General features: G+C 41.4%; 1 protein-coding gene across 1 annotated transcript in view; it reads right to left on the reverse strand.

Moving 5' to 3' along the window:
* Positions 1-21063, reverse strand: part of LOC311064463 (contactin-associated protein-like 5) — a gene marked incomplete at both ends in the record, with an annotated part of 210811 nt that overhangs the window by 112721 nt on the left and 77027 nt on the right. Inside the window, one exon of the mRNA XM_084084293.1 lies at positions 13487-13597. Within this exon, the coding sequence (XP_083940419.1) occupies positions 13487-13597 (111 nt within the window). The remainder of the gene's footprint in view (positions 1-13486; positions 13598-21063) is intronic.

Below are 21063 nucleotides of genomic sequence, written 5' to 3' on the forward strand. Positions count from 1 at the left end.
TATTCCAGGCCTACTGCATACAGTAGATGTACTTCTGGACCAGAAGGTCAATAAGTAAGTAGCCTATGGGAACATGGTTCCAGTGTTTGCCGTTGCCCCGTGGCCTTCTGAAATTCCAATGCAAAAGGCCTATCTCACAAAGTACCGAATATACAGTACGGTGTGGTGGCGGTGTTGGATTTGGATTCAATATTTGGTGTAATTCTTTTAGCTACAGTCACGCGGCACGCCCTTATACCTGCAAAATAGGGGAAGGGAATCGACTTCACTTGAGTATGTTAGAGGAGCAAACAAAGGCGTTTCTATGCTTGTATTTGGCTCCTTTCTGTCACTGGTGGGAACTTGAAAAACACATATTTGAAGGTCCCGTCTTCATTTTTTCATAAGATGGTCATTGTTGCCGGTCATATGTAATCATAGTCTAGGAGAGAAAAATACATTACACAATCCGTCTCACAGAGAGAATACTGATACCTGTGTTGCACCTCCGAGACAATGGCGGACACTGTCGATCTACAAGCTCACAATGCTGTCTCTTTTGGAATGACCTCGGCGATCATTTTCAATCACTGAAATTCCAGGGTCTTTGTTGACCGTTAATTTATTCCATGCATTATACATAATAATTAATATCAAGCAAAATGAGGCAGATTACAGTGGGCTCCCATCATCCCCTCATTATATGAGTTATAAGTCATTTATGAATGTGCTTCCTTCCACCCAACATCCCTCTGGAGTCGTGGTCATGGACAAACCTACAGACAAGGTGTGTGTGTGTGTGTGTGTGTGTGTGTGTGTGTGTGTGTGTGTGTGTGTGTGTGTGTGTGTGTGTGTGTGTGTGTGTGTGTGTGTGTGTGTGTGTGTGTGTGTGTGTGTGTGAGAGAGAGTCAGTCAAGGGCCTCTGCTTGTTTATTAAAACTTCTCAGGGGGTCCATGAGCAATAGTGTTGGAAGAAGTACTCTGCTTTTTTATATAAAATAAAAGTATCAATTCCACACTATAAAACATACTCTGTTACAAGCAAAGGACCTGTTTTCAAAATGTTACTTTGTAAAAGTGCAAAAGTATTGGCATCAAAATATACTTACAGTGCCAGAGTAAAAGTACAGAAATTTGTCATTTTGTCAAACGCCATAAAAAATAAAGCGGATAAGCTCACTGTACAATGCGATACATTTCGAGCTTGTAGATCGGCTAAATGTAGTCGAATACAAATAGATAAATAAAATATTCAAGTAAAGTCAAAAACACCTCACTGTAAGTCTAGGAAAATAAGTTAGTCCGCACACTGTTCTCAAGCTCCAAGAAACTCACTTTTTATTTTTGCAACGTTTCGACCTTCTAGGTCTTCATCAGGCATATAAGGTTTATTTTTTTTTATTTGCCTGATGAAGACCTAGAAGGTCGAAACGTTGCAAAAATAAAAAGTGAGTTTCTTGGAGCTTGAGAACAGCCTGCGGACTTCCTTCTTTTCCTTGATGTCCAGCACCTGGCCTAAATGCAGGCGTGGGATGTGCACACAATCTTCTCTTTTCACTGTAAGTCTTAAACATTTTTAAAAGCTAGATAAAATATAAATCATAAAAGAACACCTAAATTGTACAGTGTTTGAGTAAATGTACTCATAGTTTCCTTCCTCCACTGCCTGCTTGCTTATTAAAACGTCTCAACAGTGCAACAGTGCATCGGGGCCACGGCTCTTCTCAGGGGATCTCCGGTGGGAAATAATAATTCTTACTTTGGCCAATAAGCAGCCTCGCCAAGGACACAGGGTTATCCCGACTAGGTCAGGGGAAATCCAGCCTCGCGATTGGCCCAGGCAAGCCAGTTCGTTCGTCGGCCCCGAGCGAGAAAAAAAAAAAAAAAAAGGGACGGGGGAAAAAAATTGTGTATTCAGCAAATGCTATGCAAGTCATGTACGTGCCCTGTCACTCAAAACAAACGTCTGTAGTCTGTTTAACCCAGTAAGACCTGAGGACGCATCTGTGTGTCATTTTTTGATTTGAGCTAAAAAAGTATTATTTTACACTTTGGGCTATTCAAAAATAGCAGATCTACAAGCTCATAGCGCGGCACCGAGTGCCGCGCTACGAGCTTGTAGATCTGCTATTTTTGAAAAATCGTGAAAATGTGTGCAAATCTTTGAATATATATATATTTTTTAAGCGAACATTTTCAACTCAAATATTTGCTTCTGGGGGTCCCTGGAACAAAATGTTTTGAGATGGGGGTCCGCGGTCAAATATTTAATTCTGGGGGTCCTTGACATGAAAAAGTTTGAAAACCACTGGTATTATAGCAAAACATACGTTTTTTCTTAGGATTTTTGTTAGGATTTAGAAGACATTTGTAGAAGCAAAGATTTGTGTAAAACATGTTTGCTTTAAAAATTGCTTTAAATTTTTTGTAAAAAAAAAAACATGATTTTTCAAAAAAATAGCAGATCTACAAGCTCGTAGCGCGGCACTCGGTGCCGCGCTACGAGCTTGTAGATCTGCTATTTTTGAATAGCCCAAAGATATCTTAAAATGACACAGATGCGTCTTAGGTCTTAAAGGGTTAATTTAAACCGTGGTCAACCTTCACCGTGTGCGCTGGTTACAAACACTATTACCCCGGCCTCCCCAGGGGGGGGAGATCCGTAAACGATGCTTCCTCTCTCGACACACACACACACACACCGAGGAATCCTAAGGTTTGATATTCCACGCTCATCTCGCTCCCATGGTGTTGTTTCTCTCCCCTCCAGTTCCTCCACACAGCCAGGCTGAGTAATGAACCTCTCTGCCAGAGCTGACCTGTTTCTTCTTAGCTTGATAGCTGGGGGGAGCCCAAGGGGGGGGGGGGTGGGGGGTGGGGGGGGGGGGGGGGGGACTTCAACTCATCTTATGGAGCTCACGACGTCTACAGTTATCTCCACATGCTTTAACCCATTAAGACCGGGAACGCATCTGTGTCCATTTTAAGATTTATTTTGCTATTCAAAAATAGCGGATATACAAGCGCCGCGCTATGAGCTTTTTTTTTGTTTTTTTAATCTTGGGGAAATTGTGCAAATCTTTGAATATATAATATGCTTTAAAGTGAACATTTTTCACTCCGATCTGTGCTCCTGGGGGTCCCTGGAACAACATATTTGGGATGGTCCTTGACATGGAAAAGTTTGAGCACCACTGATATAGCAACCTACTGTTAGGATTTAGAAACCATTTTTAGATACAGTATTTGGCCGCAGACCCCTTCTCAAAAATGTTTGTTCCAGGGACCCCCAGAAGCAAAGATTTGAGTTACAAATGTTTGCTTAAAAAAAAATATATATATTCAAAGACTTCGACAAATGACAAATGTTCACGATTTTTCAAAGATAGCAGATCTACAAGCTCATAACTTGTATATCTGCTATTTTTGAATAGCCAAAGAAATCTAAAAATGACACAGATGCGTTCCCGGATTGAATGGGTTAATCATGTCGCTGAATTCATAACAATGCCGCCGCCGCACAAGTAGGCTGAGGACAAACTAGGCTGCGTCGTGCGCGGCGCCGCGCACGGATGGCGAGGTGAGAAAAGTCTCCGCATCCGCTGGACATAAATTTAGAAAACCCAGACATACAGAATATGTGGGGGGGGGGGGGGGGGGACCCAGATAATTATTTCTGGCCTCTTCTATGAAATACCCACAGCTGCTGCGGATGCATCATGCAACCTGTTTGCAACCGTTTCCTTTTGTTTTAAAGCTGTCTGTCGGGGTCTCGGAAACGAAGCCCCGTAGCACGGTGGTTCCCAAACCTGCGGGCCGAGGCCCCAGTGGTGGGCCGTGAGGATATTGCAAGTGGGCCACCCAAATAATTGGCAAAACATTTTAAGGAGTAGTTCACCCAAAATCAATAGGCTATATGCACAGCAGCCATATTGGGAATGAATTGGGCCCCTTCCTTACTTCCTTCACAGGTGTTACCAACGATACTAATTAAGGCTCTGTTCCATTTAGTGTGGCATAGTGGTTGGCTTATTTTCAAAGACCCCCATAACTCTGAGAGAACTCAGAGTTACACACCCACCATAAGGGGCCATTTGGGAACCAAAATGGAGTGTTTCTAGTGAGCCAACGTGTACAATATCAGCACCCTGACCAGAATGGAACAGAGCCTTCATTAGTATCATTGGTAACACCTGTGAAGGAAGTAAGAAGAGGCCCAATTGCTTTCCAATATGGCTGCTGTGCATAGAGCCTATTACACACCCCATGAAGCCTTGAATTCATGGAGATGTTTTTTAGTTTCCGTCGCATATTCCTGAGCCAATAATTTGACGACCGGGTAGCTGGTCAGTAGGAGACTCTGCGGAGACTCCGTGTTAACACATTGAGAGGCAAAACCGTACATGGGTCCTCGTGGAGGCTTCTGCAGCTCTAAACAGATCGGCGTAATCGGTAAGAAGCGCTGGCACTGGATGTACCCCGTTTAAAAAAAAAACTCTGGCACTCGATGTGTTAAGTGGTCAGATGGGAGAGCCAGAAACGTGTTTAAGATTTTCAAGTGGGCCCTGATCCAGAGAAGATTGGGAACCACCATAGAACCTCAGCCCCCGACTCTTAACATATAAAAACCGCAAACCTTTTACGTTTCGTCCTCCTAAGCTAATTTTTCAGTAAACTCATTTCGAATACAATCGTCTAGATCCACAGTTATTGACTACTATAAGGCATAGCAATGGCGGCCATTTTGTGTTGCCACAGATAGAAAACCAGCATATTTTTTTATTCCATAGAGATTTCCAAAAATATTTATATAACTTATTTTAAGCCTGGAACCAAGTCATCCAGGCTCCTGGTGAATCATGACCATGCAGATTCTGTGTGATTTTTTATTTTATTTTTTACACAGAATGTAAAAGAATGAATGGGTTTTCTATCTGTGGCAACACAAAATTCCACTGCTATGCCCTATTACCAAATCCAACCACATGACATGTGACCCCTGGCTTCCCTATTCCGGGGTGAACGGTGAAAATAGCCGATCTACAAGCTAACAATAACACTTTGCAACATGCGTTTTCATGAGTGGTGGCTGTGTATTTCTGCTGTCAGCGTTGACAGCATCAAAAAAGTTCTTGCCATTTCTTCTTTTCCCCTCTAACTAACTGTACTTAACACTTTTCTTCAGCCTGACACCGGAATAAAACTTTCCATTTCAGAGCTTGAAACACATTTTTGCCATTTATTTACTGTATTAGCACATAACCCGAGCTGTGCATGCCGTAGGTGTTGACAGGGGCGTCTACTTATTATGCAAATCAACATCAACAACATGCATCTAACCCATTAAGACCTGGACTGACTGTGTCATTTTTAGATTTGAGCTAAAAAGCATTATTTTACACTTTGGGCTATTCAAAAATAGCAGATATACAAGCTCATAGCACGGCACCGAGTGCCGCGCTATGAGCTTGTAGATCTGCTATTTTTGAAAAATCATGAAAATGTGTGCAAATCTTCTGAATATATATATTTTTAAAGCCAACATTTTTAATTTTGATGGGGGTCCGCGGCAAAAAACATATCATTTTGGGGGTCCTTGACAAAAGTTTGAGCACCACTGATATAGAAACACACGTTTTTCTTAGTTGACATAGCGATTCTACAAATGCCTTCTATAAACCAGCAGTTCTCACACTTTCAAGATTTTTTTTTTAATGTAAAATAAAAAAATAGTAGATGTGCAAGCTCGAGCTTGTGTATCTGCTATGTGTTGAATTTCCGACACAGATATCTAAAACGACACAGGTGCTTTCCCGGTTCTAACGGGCTAACTGAGGAACAGCGGGCTTTCATCATCTGGTTCCCTCTGTGAGCTACAAAGTCAAGTTGCCTCCGCATGTTTTCATGAAGCCCACATTTATTTTTCATCTGCTCTTTCCTCACAAAACAGTGAGAAGAATCTAAGAAAAGTTTTGTTGAATGATCGAGTTTCGCAAGGAGGAGAGAGTTCGGTGCCGAAACATATGGCAGCTATATTTAAATGACTATCTGAAAAAATATATATATATATTGACTGAAAGCTGAGAAGAATTTCCATTTTTGAAGCGATATGATGATTTGTGCCAGTCATCTACTATCAACAGTTTAATAATAGTACTGCAACTATTACTATATAGACCAATTATTTGTTTACCAACATTGAGACTGGATGCACAGGTGATTGTTTCATGCAATCAATTCTCAACCAGTTGTTTCGGGGTGCGCTGGTTTCAGCACACCCCAACCCCCTTCTTGTGTGTTGGCTAGAGGCGTGTCCTAGAGAGACCTGACAGAATGTGTTTCATTTGCAACCAGTATGACACTTAACCAGTGTGACGTCGTCTGTTAAGGGGTCTATAGTGACCAGCGATCTCAATCTTTGCTACTGCTACAATGCATCATCAATATTGTCTTACTTAACTCATTCCTTGCCTAGAACGACTAAAACAACTTTTGTCCCATAAGCCATGCCTGCCTATAACGACTAAAACGACTTTAAAAAAACACTTTATTTTTTATTTTTATTTGACCCAAAGACCAAGGAGATATGATTTTTCGAAGATCTAGACTCCCATTCACTTCCTTGTTAACTTAAAACTTAAAAATTCTGTATCTCGGCTCCTGAGTACTTTTTTTTCAATGAAAAGTCTTGGCAGTGGGCAAACGCGGCCAGAAATAATTCAGGCAGTGAATGAGTTAATTAGTGATATTTTTTTTGGTGACAGATTTTGTTAAACGGTTAAAGCACAATATTCTGATAATCTGATAATCATTGCTACTGCATAGAGTGTTTGTTCAGTAACACTGCAATTCTTTAATAAACAGAACATACATGTTCAGGTGGGCTGCAAAATGTCAGCCAATCAGGAGAAAGTGATTTCTTGCCCTTTCTTCCAAAAAGGTTTACATAACGTTGTTATCGTTTTGCAATGAGACATGGCGAAAATAGACATGTAATTGACAGCTTGCTATATTGTGGAGACTTTAATCTCAGGTACTTGTTTATATTCTGAGCTCCATTTCAAACAATCCAATGGTTATGAGTGTAATTCAGGGAGAGTAAATACTAGTGGTCAAGGAGGTTATGGAAGGGGGCAAGGTCTTCTGGGACACTCCAGATGTTTTATGTGTTATTATTTCAGCTATAAACCAGTGGGGGCAACCTATCATATATTAAACGTCTATGTGATACAGTGTCCATCCAACAAGCACTCTCATTCATTGCTGCTATTAAAAAAAACAACAAAACATTACATTATACAGTAGCTACACTACAAAACCATGCTCATTTTCTTAGAGTAGTTGGTGTGGTTAATGGGTTTTAGGAGCTTAACTATGAAACCCATTTTTCAGTGAGTGCTCATCTAAAAAACTGATTTTGGTGGTAAAAAACGACAACAACAACAACATGGTAATGCTTTAGCGATATTCAGAGTGCACCAAACCACCAGGGTTATCATAGTTAAGCTTCAAAAACCCATTAACCAAAACAAAAACATGATTTTTGTTGGAGTGGGTATTTACCTGGAGGCCTATTCTAACTCCTTTTTTTCATCCTTAAACACCAATCTTGCTTTGTAGCTGGGGCTTTTCATATCAAGGTCCATTATGTATTCGGCATTTGAGCCACAGACGGTGGTTTGATGAGATTTAGACTCTCAGACCCAAGACTTAAGAATATTTTAGTTATCGTTGGATAAGATTTTGTCCAATTCCATCCATGCTGTATTGATGTTGGAACCATAGCAGAGATAACAGGCAGACGTTGATCAAAATAACTATGATTCTTTAATTAAGTAATGCAGATGTTTAACAATAATTTTACTCTTGAGAGCGTAAACTTAAAACAAATGGACCCTTACGGGGTCAGAGGTTTCATTTTACACTCAAGAGTTAAAGATCTATAAGGGTCCATTTGGTTACCAACTCTCCATCATTTAGCTGGGGACCACCTGGAACCCCCTCAAGGACCTCTGGTTGAGAACCACTGACCTAACCCAAAGGTTCTCAAAGTAGATTCCAGGGAGGGGGGAGGGGGGTCTAAATTGACCCTTACAAGTATGTAACTCTGACAGTATACAAATGGAACCAAATGGACCCTAACGGGTCCATTTGGTTCCATTTGTATACTGTCAGAGTTAAGGGGAGACACAGAACCATTGACCTAACCTCTCGAACTGAAATTCTCACACCAGCCACATAATATGGCTCTCAGAGAACTAGGCAGGGGTGTAATTTAATTAGAGAAACAGTTTCCTCCTGAACACTTTAGTCTTTGTGAACACTATTCTGTATTTATTTTTCCCCCTTTGTTTGCGTCACCTTTTCAGTCTCATGTACTGTACAGCTAAATGACCAATGGCCTGGGAAAACTGAACTGTTTTTGCAAAATGCAATCACAAGGCCCCCCAATTCACTTACAATTGTGTGCAAATACCCAGTTTCATCATCACTCATCAATAAACATTGATCTGATAAATTCAATTTTGTCAATCAAATCATGTCATGTGATTGATTCAGTTATAGACTGAAGTCATTCTAAATTGCGTAAAGGATACCAGCATTTTTTTTCTTCTCACATATCGTCTATGTCAAAGTGGAAACCTCATTATGTCCAGAACTGTTACTTTTCAGGATTCAAATTCAAAAATACCAAAAGAAGCAGATATACAAGCTCGAAACGCGGTGCTACTTTTGATGCATTTGTGTGACGCTGTAGTGTGATCAAGTAGGGAGTTGATTTCACTCTTGGAGATAAGAGGTTTCTGCCCGACAACATATAGCCTGGGACCATACCAATCTGCCAGTGAAAAAAAAAAATGCCCTCCGTTTTTTTTTGTTTGTGATATAGTCTGGCCACGCGAGGCTATATACTGTATGCCAGTGGTTCTCAAACCTTTTCATGTCAAGGACCCCCAAATTGGGTGCAGTACGTTAGTCCGACAGCGCATTCCTCCGACAGCGCAGCGCTCCGACGTTTCCAATACTAAACCCGAACCAAACCCGCACCCTAACCCTAACCGCACGCGGATGCCACATAGTCGGAGAAAAGGTCTGTCGGATTAACGCATGCCTCCCCCCCAAATTGACACTTATTAGCCCGCGGACCCCCATTTGAAAAGATAAGCCAGGGACCCCCATAAGAGAAGATTTTTACGACTCTAGCAGTGATTCTTCAATCATTGTAATTTAAGGACCCCCCAGTTTGACATGCATTAGGCTACGGACCCCCATTTAATGGCATTTCCATCTCTTGGACCCCAATTCATATTGTCAAATCAATGTTAATTTAACTCTGAGAGTGTACAAATTTGTACACTCTCAGAGTTACAGACCCGTAAGGGTCCATTTGGTTCCTATAAATCATTTAGCTGGGGACCCCATGGTATCCCCTCAAGTACCCCCACTTTGAGAACCAATGCGGTACGCTTCGACCAGAGTAATCCAATCAGACTGTTGTGTCACATGTTCCTATAGTCCCTCCTCTGCACCACATCACATGGAGTCAGGGCCGGGCATCTCTCTTAGCCAGCAGCCATCTCAGGTGTGAATGATTCTAATCAACACAGCTGTTCCACATTGCCACCCTCATACGCGTCTAACTTCTTCTCCAAAGTGAGTGACACCCACAGCCACAACACTAGAGGGAGCGACCATGATCTGGTACCACCCACATTTAGAACAAACATGGGGAAATTCTCATAGTTACTCTGCCACCAAAATGTGGAATGTCCTGACACCATCCATTACAGGATGTGAATCACTGGTATCTTTCAGAATTGGCTTGAATTTTACTCATTTAGTCACAGTCCTTGAGCCCTGAAACCTAGGGTTAGACACAAAAAACACCTTTCTAGGTTGAGTAATGAATGAGATTTTAACACATTGAGTGCCAAAAACGGTCCGCCCTGTTCTCTTGTTTTGTTCCAGCAAGCGCCCTCCTCCACAAACCCAGTGTCGCCCAGCTTCACCCACACTCCTATAAGTGTGTGTGTGTGTGTGTGTGTGTGTGCGCACGCACACACACACACACACACACACACACACACACACACACACACACACACACACACACACACACACACACACACACACACACACACACACACACACACACACACACACACACACACACACACACACACACACACACGATAGAACCCTGTTAGTGACAGGGACCAGTTTGGTTCAGCATACAGTAAGCATACTGTACATGAATACACACAAAATGCCCACTACTACTTGTCATTTCATTTCAGTGGAAAATGGAGGTGGAATAGGGCAGCTATATTCATATGACAATAGCAAATATAGAGTCATTCATAATGGACATGCGGTAATGCAGATGGACATGAGCTATAGGGACCAAGTCAATGGCCCGTTTATCTGGTGACAGGTCCTAATGCTGAGGCTTCACCCAACCAATGCTAATGGAGCGTGTCTGATTGCCATATTCAGTATATATACTGTGTACACACACACACACACACACACACACACACACACACACACACACACACACACACACACACACACACACACACACACACACACACACACACACACACACACACACACACACACACACACACACACACACACACACACACACACACAGTCGCTGTCGGGCAGAAACCTCTCAAACAGTGGCGTGCACATACATTTTTAGGGGCAGATGCTCAAGTAAATTGTACTTTTTTTTGTTTACTTGGTCTGCTCTTTTTTCCCTCTACACCTATACCTATTTGCCAAAAATAGCCGATCTACAAGCCCACACTGCGAGGCGTTGTGGGCTTGTAGATCGGCTATTTTTGGCTAAAGTTCTCCTCAGAAAAGGGATGCTAGGTTTTGAGTGGTTATGGTAAAAAGAAAAATCATATGACAAAGAATTGGCGGACCCCCTTTAGTAACTCTGAGGACCCCCTAGGGGTCCGGGACCCTCTGTTGAATACCCCTGCTGTAAACTGAAAAAAAGGGCACTTCTGGTCAAGAGGCCAGCACCACCTAGAGTCTATCTGTGCACGTCCCTGCTCTCAAACGTTTTGTGCCTTTTCGTAAATTAACGCCCTACTTGATCATACTACAGTGTCACACAAAAGTAGCAAAAGTTGCAGATCCGCAAGCTCGAAATGCAAAATTCCATATATATATATGATAATCATTATTATTCTATAAAAGAAAAACACAAACTTATTCTATGGCGGTACAGGGAATTCACAACAACAATAATAACATAAATCATGGCCTGACAGGAAAATAGACTCCTGCACACCCAAAGTGGTTTAGAATGCAGTAATGATCCTTCTTGCAAAGTTTTCCCTTCAGGAGTCAGAAAATATTACTTCTAAATTGCCAGCAGATCAATAATGATAATAGGTGTTTGTGTGTGTGCGTGTTTGTGCGTGCATGCGTACAGTATGTGTGTGTCTTCATGCGTGAGTGTGTGCGTGTTCCTTTATCCCATTAAGACCTGAGGCGATTCTTAAAAATGTTTTCAAAATCCTAACAGTTAAAAAAAAAAAAAAAAAAAATCAAGATTTTTCAAAAATAGCAGATCTACAAGCTCATAGCGCGGCACTCGGTGCCGCGCTATGAGCTTGTATATCTGCTATTTTTGAATAGCCAAAGAAATCTAACGTGACACAAATGCGTTCCAGGTACTAATGGGTTATGAAACCCCCCAAAAAGAAGGTAATTTTAGCCTCTATGCAATTATCAATGAAGATCCATTTTGACAGCGTGGTTGGTGAAGCAGTGAACACATGCACACCCCCAGAAGGCAGCTACCGTACGTGCATTTCAAAATAAAAAACGGTGAACCAAGATTAAATGTCAACGCTAAAGCCGCGTGGCAATAATATTCCCCCATGTCTCCATCTCATGGTGTTTTACAGCTTGTACATCAGAATAAACCACTATGACCTTGGGCAATGATACCAAGTGATGACAGGAAGGATGACAGCTATGCTTGATGCATACTAAATTACGCACAACCCTGCCACACATCTACACACAGACAAATGATGCTTATTTGTGTTCCTCCTCATATTGTTCTAGATCACCTTTTGTTTCTTTGAGGATCCGTACATTGTTCTTTGAAGCACCTTTTAACCACCCGATTGTCCCTATTTTGGGCATGTCTTAATAAGCAAACATTTGTCGAAAAAAAAAGCAGATCTACAAGCTCACAACGTAATGCGCTGTGAGCTTGTAGATCAGCTATTTTCGACTAAGTTATTTGGTGTAGAGGGGAAAAAGGAGTGGATTGAGTATAGAGCCCTGGGAGAAAACTGCCCGATAAAGTATGTAGGGTTTAAGTGTTCTTAACCTCTTGAAAACCAGCATGCCTGTTCTGGGGTTATCATTCACCAAAAATAGCAGATCTACAAGCTGACAACAGCTTGCAGATCTGCTATTTTAGGCAAAGAGATTTGGTGTAGACGGGGGGGGAAAGCGGTCCAAGTAGGATTGCAACTCCGGTCCGTTTCATTTCACTAAGGCTTAAAGGAGAATTTTGGACTAAGGTTTTCTTACCTTTTCTATGATGTTATGATATCTTAGGATGAATGGTACTGTAGAAAAATGTCATAACTCCATCCCGGGTCTGCCACAGCTTAAAACGTGCGCCAATAGGCCTTGCGCTAAATCACGTATTTTAATAGCTTTTTTTGGGTTTTTTTTTGGTGAGAGACAGAACACTATGTAAAAAGAAAAAAGTCTCGCTAGACGAGAGATTGAAATCTCGAGATTTCGATCTCGTCTAGCGAGACTTCTGTTTTTTTTTTTTTTACAGTGTTCTGTCACTATGAATGTCAGATCTCACAAAAAAAAATAATATGCGATCTAGCGCAAGGCCTGCGCACGTTTTAATCTGTGGCGGACTCGGGATGGAGTTATGACATTTTTCTACTGTACCATTCATCCTAATATATCATAACATCATAGAAAAGGTAAGAAAACCTTAGTTCAAAATACCCCTTTAAGTGGTTAAAGGTGTCATGACATTCAGTTTTACAACACTCCAGTGATCCATGGCAGGATTCTTTCCTCTCTGATTTCTAAAGCCTTTTCAACTGCAATGAAAAAATAAATCTTTGCCTGCGGGTGTCGCTGTTGAGGGATTTTGACTGTCAATCATCGGAGAAGAGAGGGGGCGGGATTAATCGACTGTGACATCAAAGTCAAGGGGCGAATCACAGATTACTTTTCAGCCTAATTATTCAGAAGACCCCAGACCATAGAAAATCCACTGAATGTTCAAAGTTCAGTTTTTTTTGGTCTAATTGAGATCATAAAACCCCCCCAAAAACACAAAAAATAGCAAAAAGTGAAAATGAATGTCATAGAACCTTTAAAGATTAAAGAAAACTTCTACTGCATCTCTCTGAAGAACCAGTTCCGCTTCCAGTGTGGCACCTTTCATTTCCCCCGTGTACATGTAAATCAGGCTTTTGTTCTCTCTGCTCACCGTCTCTCCTGTTAAGCTTGGCGAATCGGGCGGCGTTCCCGGCCGAGGACTGAGACGAGCTCTGGAAGGAGGCCTCGGGCAGCACGGACGCCAAGGGGCCATCGCAGTTATCTGGGGAGACAGGAGAAGTGACAGCCCCATTATGATTGCACATCTAAACACATTATTCATTCATCCGCACGGTTCGGTCGACTCGACTACCATCGCGAATGAACTCCTCAAGTGTGTCTTGCAGCTGTCTCCGGAGAATGACGGACGGCCCCGGCCATTACGACAAAGATAAACAACTTCCCAGTTACCTTGATGAATGACGCCGCATAGGAAAGCATGCAAAAAAAATAATATGAAAGGGCTTCTTCATTAAAAAGTCTTAACCCTTTAAAGCCGGGAACGCATCTGTGTGTCATTTTTTGATTTCTTTGGCTATTCAAAAATAGCAGATCTACAAGCTCAATGCGCGGCACCGAGTGAGCTATGAGCTTGTAGATCTGCTATTTTTGATTATTCTGCTATTTTTGTTTATTTTCTTCTTTTGTGGTTTATTTTCTTTCTTTTGTGGTTTTGTTTTTGCCCTTTCTGGTTCTGGTTTCTGGATCTATTGATAATTGATTTAGAATGGTGTGAAACGAATACAAACAAACAAATCAAGGGAAAGCCATTACAGCTGGCTGTGTTAAATTTCATCACAGCTCCTAATTTAACTGATGAATTTTGCTGTTTCTTCTTTCAGTTCATTGTTTCTGGCCCTTTCTCACAGACACACACTGTCAATTCACAGTATAGTAGGGAGAGGGAGAGCTTGTAGATCTGCTATTTTTGAAAAATCTTGAATCTTGAAAATTTGTGGCAAAACCTTGGATTATATATATTTTTAAAGCAAACATTTGTAAAATATTTAGTTCCAGGAACCCCCAGAAGCAAAGATTTGAGTTACAAATGTCCGCCAATTTTATTTTTTTAAATCCAATATTTGCACAGCTTTTCATGCTTTAAAAAAAATAGCAGATCTACAAGCTCATTTTTATATAGCCATAGAAATCTTAAAATGACACAGATGCGTTCCCGGTCTTAAAGGGTTAAGATAAAAAGGCAAGCTGGGGGAAGACAGAAGCCTGAAAGAATGGGTAAACCTGAAAGGGGGGTATCAAAGTTGTGCGGATGAAATACTGCATATACAGTATCTATTTTTTTCTCTATTTTTCTTTTATCCAGCTCTGTTGCCTTTCATGCAGTGTGGGCTGTATCTAATCGAGGACTTCACAATCGGTCACATTCATGTTCTTCAAGCCCCTTCTGTTCTCTGTCCAAGAGGAAAAGTTAAAAGAATGGCCCTTTGAAAACGCTATTCACCCGGAGCCATCTATCATACTGTACATGCTACAGATCGCAGCGCATATCAATAGAGAGCTTTCTTCATGTGGAGCCAAATGGCACATTCATATAATTAAACTCATTTTGCACCATGCTGCAGATTTCTCTAGGGGGCCTAGCTGTCCTTAAAGGGCTGTGGAGTCACTTTATGCACAACTGAAGCCCTTCAAATGACCGGCTGCAAACTGAGTATGAAGGGTTTGAAGACGCGGCGGTTTGGTCCTATGGGGGAAAGCTGTCACTTTAACCCACCATTGTTCGGGACGGAGTCATTTTCAGTTTAGAGAAAATCAACAAACAATCACCAGCTAGCTCAGATAAAAGAGTTGTTCATTTTCTTCTTTTGTGGTTTATTTTCTTCTTTTGTGGTTTTGTTTTTTGCCCCTTCTGGTTCTGTAAATCTATTGATAATGGATTTAGAATGGTGTGAAACACACACAAACAATCAAGGGAAAGCCATTACAGCTGGCTGTGTTAAATTTCATCACAGCTCATAATTGAACCGATGCATTTTGCTGTTTCTTCTTTCAGTTCATTGTTTCTGGCCCGTTCTCACAGACACACACTGTCAATTCACAGTATATAGTAGGGAGAGGGAGATGAACACCAGAAGGTTTTTTTTCATGGTTTTATGACCATTGTGCAGGGGTCTTCAACAGGGGGTCCGGGACCCCTAGCGGGTCCCCAGAGTTGCTACAGGGGAGTCTCCAAATCTTTGTGTGATAGGAACTTTTTATTTCATTTACTTTCACCACTTGAACTCTAGCATCCCTATATTCTGAGGGGAACATTAGCCGAAAATAGCAGTTATGGAACCAAATGGACCCAAATGGACCCATTTGGTTCCATTTGTACACTCTCAGAGTCACACACCCCGTAAGGGTGGTACTTGGACAGACCCACTGGTGTAGCTAATTCTTTCTAGCTGCTACTTCTGAATTTGAATCCTTAAAAGTAACATTTCTGGACATATGAGGTTTATACCCGACAGAAACGATATTTCACATCAACTTCATCCTCTAAATGTTTAATTTAATGTTGGGAACAACGTTGTGATGTTAAGAAATCAACATCAAGACAACACATTGCAAATTCTACATAATAAACAGATACAGATATCCCTTTTCACCGCAAAAGCAATGAATCAAATAAATTAGGCCATTACAGAGAATGAATAAATAATGACACCAGCGGATACAGTAAAACTGCAAATGACAACAATAAACGTTGTAATATTATATAAACGTTGTAATATTATATACTGTACAGTCAAAACAAATCTAACAACTTATTATAATTTAATTTCAGACTAATGAATATGCCAGAAAAGTGCAAATGGTATAACAAACAATAAATAAACAATGATAGAAACAATTATAGGCTGACACAGAAGACTTAATGAACTATGAAGAATGTTCCTGACTGTCCAATATTCACTTGAATAGAGTTTCATCGATCAACAACGTTGGTACGTTCATTGCGTGAAAAGACCAGTGGTGGAAAGTAACTAAGTACATTTACTTAAGTACTGTACTTAAATACAATGTTGAGGTATTTGCACTTTACTTGAGTATTTCCAATTTCCAATACTTTTACTTCTACTCCACTACATCTCAGATCCAAATGTTGTACTTTTACTTCACTACATTTATTTGAAAACTTTAGTTGCTAGTTACTTTGTAGATGTTGATTATTAATACAAAAAAATTAACCACTTCAGCCCTAAATACAATTCGGCCTTTTTAAAATAGCAGATCTACAAGCTCACAATGCGTCGCATCGCGACGCATTGTGAGCTTGTAGATCTGCTATTTTCAAAAGATTTGTATACATTTGAAAACTTGAAATGGGACATTCTGCACAATGAGCACTTTTACTTTTGGTACTTTAAGTACATTTTGACACCAATACGTTTGCACTTTTACTCAAGTGAATTTTGAATTCCGGACTTTTACTTGCAACATAGTATTTCTACATTGCAGTATTGATACTTTTACTTAAATAAAAAATGTGAGTACTTTTTCCACCACTGGATAAGGGCCAAATAACGGTATAGTCGGGCCATCTCATGATGGGCCTGACGGAAATCGTTACAATATCACCAACGTTCCATTGTCACCCGACCGCACCACGTTGATGCTGGCACAACAAAATCAGGGTGGCATCGAGTGACAATCGAACCGAGTCGACTCACTTTTTTTTAGCTTGTGTCACAGAATGGAGGAAACTATAGGGGAGGGTCAGGATGTGCTGTTTTTTGTCCGTTATTATTAAAATGATTAAAATAGCAGATCTACAAGCTCACAACGCGCCGCAAAGCGGCGCGTTGTGAGCTTGTTGATCGGCTATTTTCAAATAGCCTAGGTATAAAATAGGACTAAAGTGGTTAATGTATGTTTTATAATGTAATGATTTATATCTACAAAATAACTAGTAACTAAAGTTTTCAAATAATTGTAGTGGAGTAAAAGTACAATATTTGCCTCTGAGATGTAGTGGAGTAGAAGTAAAAGTATTGAAAATTGAAAATAGTCCAGTAAAGTAAAAGAATACCTCAAAATTGTGCTTAAGTACAGTACTGGAGTAAATGTACTGAGTTACTTTACACCATTGGCTAGAGCACAAACAGAACATATAGACACTACATGAGAGGTATACTGTAAATGCGCTGAGCTGGCTGAATATCACATTCATGCGTTTTAGAATGCATCCTTGTAATTGTGTCCATCAGATGTGTATACACATATAATGCATTGGTTCTCAAAGTGGGGTCCGGGGACCCCCAGGGGTCCTTGAGGGACTTCCAGGGGGTCCCCAGCTAAATGATAGATTAGGCACCAAATGGACCCTTATGGGTCTGTAACTCTGAGAGTGTACAAATGGAACCAAATGGACCCTAACGGGTCCATTTGGTTCCATTTGTACACTCTCAGAGTTAAATTGACATTGATTTTACAATATAAATTGCGGTCCAAGTGATAGAAATGCCATTAAATGGGGGTGTGTAGCCCTAATGCATGTCAAACTGGGGGTCCTTGAAATTACAATGGTTGAGAATCACTGCTAGAGCTGTAAAAAAAATCTTCTCTTATGGGGGTCCCTGGCATATCTTTTGAAATGGGGGTCCGCGGGCTAATACGTGTCAATTTGGGGGTCTTTGACATGAAAAAGTTTGAGAACCACTGATCTAATGGACAGACTACAGCAGTAGTTCTCAAAACTTCTTCAGGTCAAGGTCAATGATATGTATTTGGCCACAGACGACCCCCATATGAAAATGTTTTGTGCCAGGGACCCCCCAGAAGAGAAGATTTATGTTTAAAAACATTATAATCATTTTCAACATTTTCCAAACATTTTCCAAAATAGCAGATACTGTATACAAACTCACAGTTGTGAGCTTGTAGATCTGCTATTTTTGAATAGCCAACTTTATGTATGAATGGATAAAGTGGTTAAAATGTTTTGTGATGCTACATTAACTACTTTAGCTGGGGAACCCCTGGGACCCTTCCAAGGACCCCTGGGGGTCCCCGGACCCCACTTTGAGAAGCATGACGCATGATGCAGTTGTTTTCCCAAAAACCTGACATTCCTATTTTGGGAATGTCATTATAGTTGAACATTTTCTTCTTTTTTTATTGTTTTTATTGCTGCTTCAATCATGGAAGCAAAAACAAAGACTTTTAATTGTACTTGTGTACTTAATCTAGATGTAACAATAAATGTCTTTATAGTGGGGCGGCGTGGCACAAGAAATCCGCCTAATCGTTCAATTTTACGATTAAAGCGCCAAATTTGGCAGAAGTGTTGATTGATATATTGGGAACAAAACTGGATATTGGGACATCACAAATTCTCACCCTGGTGGGCGTGGCAGCCATTTTTCAAAATGGCCACCAGCAGTTGATCAAATCTTCCTAGTTTTTGTCCTAGTAGGCTGAAATGTTGCTCAAGTATGTGAATATGAAGGTGTGTGGGTGTGCTCATGCTAATTGCCTAAAAGGGGGCGTTTCAATGGGAGTGGCCTAGTTAACAGCAATATTTTGGGAGAATTGTTCAAATGGTGATACAAGCGAGACATTTGGTACAAATCATCTTCGGAGATCACACTTCGATTTAGGACACCGGGCCAGTCATAAATCAAAGATGGCAGCCATTTTTTTCAAGATGGCTGCCAAAATGTGACTGTTTTCTGCATAATTCTGACTATAATTCTTTGGGGAGGCATGCGTTAATCCGACAGACCTTTTCTCCGACTATGTGGCATCCGCGTGCGGTTAGGGTTAGGGTGCGGGTTTGGTTCGGGTTTAGCACTCCCATAAATCACCAAAAAGCACTCCCATAGTATGTTTTGAACATTTTCAAATAGGAGTTATCATTTACGGTGAAGGTGCCAACTCAGCATATCGAGTAGCATGGCTTGAGTCCTGTGGTAGGTACTGGGAGCTGATGTTAGGTGTGAAGATGAAGAAAGAACAATGCTCTGTGGAGCTCAGGGAGGAGATAAGAAAGGCAGCCAGAGAGATGAAGAAAGTAGGGAGGAGTACAAAGAGATAAGGGGTAAGGCGGAGAGAACAGTGGTGAGGGTTAAGGAAAAGAGTATGAGAAGTTGTATGAAAGGTTGGACACCAAGGAGGGAGAAAAGGACCTGCACCGATTGTTTAGACAGGTACTGAGATGGGAAGGATGAGCAAGAGGTTAAGGTGATGAAGGATGGCTGGAAATGTTCTATTAACCAAAGACAGTGTGTTGAGAAAATGGAAGGAGTACTTTGAGGGAACGGATGGAGGACAGTGTCGGTGTTATTCTATGCATAGTGGCTCATAGGAATAGACTATGTGACAACCAGGAATAGTTTGGTGACCACTGGAGAGACGGTTGACAGCCGGAATGTAGACAGCATCCGGGAGCAATATGGGTTAGCGCCCTAGCCTGTGTCTTCCGTGAGGAGGAAGCCCAACAAATCCACGGTGAGGCCTTTAAGGAGGGCTATTCAAGCAAGCTGCAAGTGGAGCCTGTAGTACCACCACGGCCCAAGAAACCATCACGCCAGAATTAAATGTTTAGAACAGGGGAGTCTGGTGCAACGCTCAGGTCCTGGACCTGGTGAGACGAAGGAGGAGCCCGGCCAGGAGGCCATCCACAGAGCCTAGTCCCTCCACATGCCATATCCTCCGCTCTCCCCCAGTCCTGGCAGAGTAGCCCCGGATAAGCGGCCTGAGAGGCCCTGTCTTGCCCTAAGAGGACTGACCGTGGGTAGCTACTGGGATGTAAGTCGGGCGCTTGACAAACCCCAGCCCGGGTCACCTCGGCGAGGGTGTATGTTGCGTACCCACCACCCATGTTGAGACACACCGATCAACCAATCCATGTGATGTTTTTCTGTATGCAGGAGTTATTTGTAACAGAAGGATACCAGTGAGAGGGAAGATGTATAGGACGGTAGGGGGACCAGCCATGAGGCTGTACGGCTTGGAAACGGTGGCACTGACGAAAGGCCAAATGCCAAAGCGGTGGTTTAAGGATGCGGTGAGAGACGACATGCGGGTGGCTGGAGTCACAGAGGAAGACACAGAACTAGATGGGAAAACATTTATACATGTTCAGAAGTCATGAGATTTTGTCGTTGAGTTTGACTGTGAGCACAGTTGTATGGCGTGTTTTTGAAATGTTTTAATTTAGATGGTTAGAAATGGTAACTCCTGTTTTAAAATGTTCAAAAACATACTATGGGAGTGCTATTTGGTGATTGACCTCAAATAATTAAAAGATATGCAGAAATGCAAAAACAGTGTTGGCGGCCCTCTTGAAAAAAAATGGAGTGGCCCGGTTTTCTAAATCGAAGCGTGATCTCCAGAGATGATTTGTACCAAATTTCCAACTTGTGTCACTATTTGAACAATTCTCCCAAAATATTGCTGCTAACTAGGCCACTCCCATTGCAACGCCCCCTTTTAGGTAATTAGCATGAACACACCCACACACCTTCATACTCACATACATCACGCAACATGTTAGCTTACTAGGACAAAAATTAGGAGGATTTGATCAACCGCTGGTGGCCATTTTGAAAAATGGCTGCCACGCCCACCAGGGTGAGAATTTGTGATGTCCCAATATCCAGTTTTGTTCAACATATATCTATCAACAGAGCCGCCAAATGTGGTGCTTTCATCATAAAATGAACGATTGTTTTGGTGCCC

Source organism: Gymnoscopelus microlampas (genome assembly GCF_963454915.1).
Source record: "Gymnoscopelus microlampas genome assembly, chromosome: 17".
In the NCBI taxonomy this organism is placed as follows: Eukaryota; Metazoa; Chordata; class Actinopteri; order Myctophiformes; family Myctophidae; genus Gymnoscopelus; species Gymnoscopelus microlampas.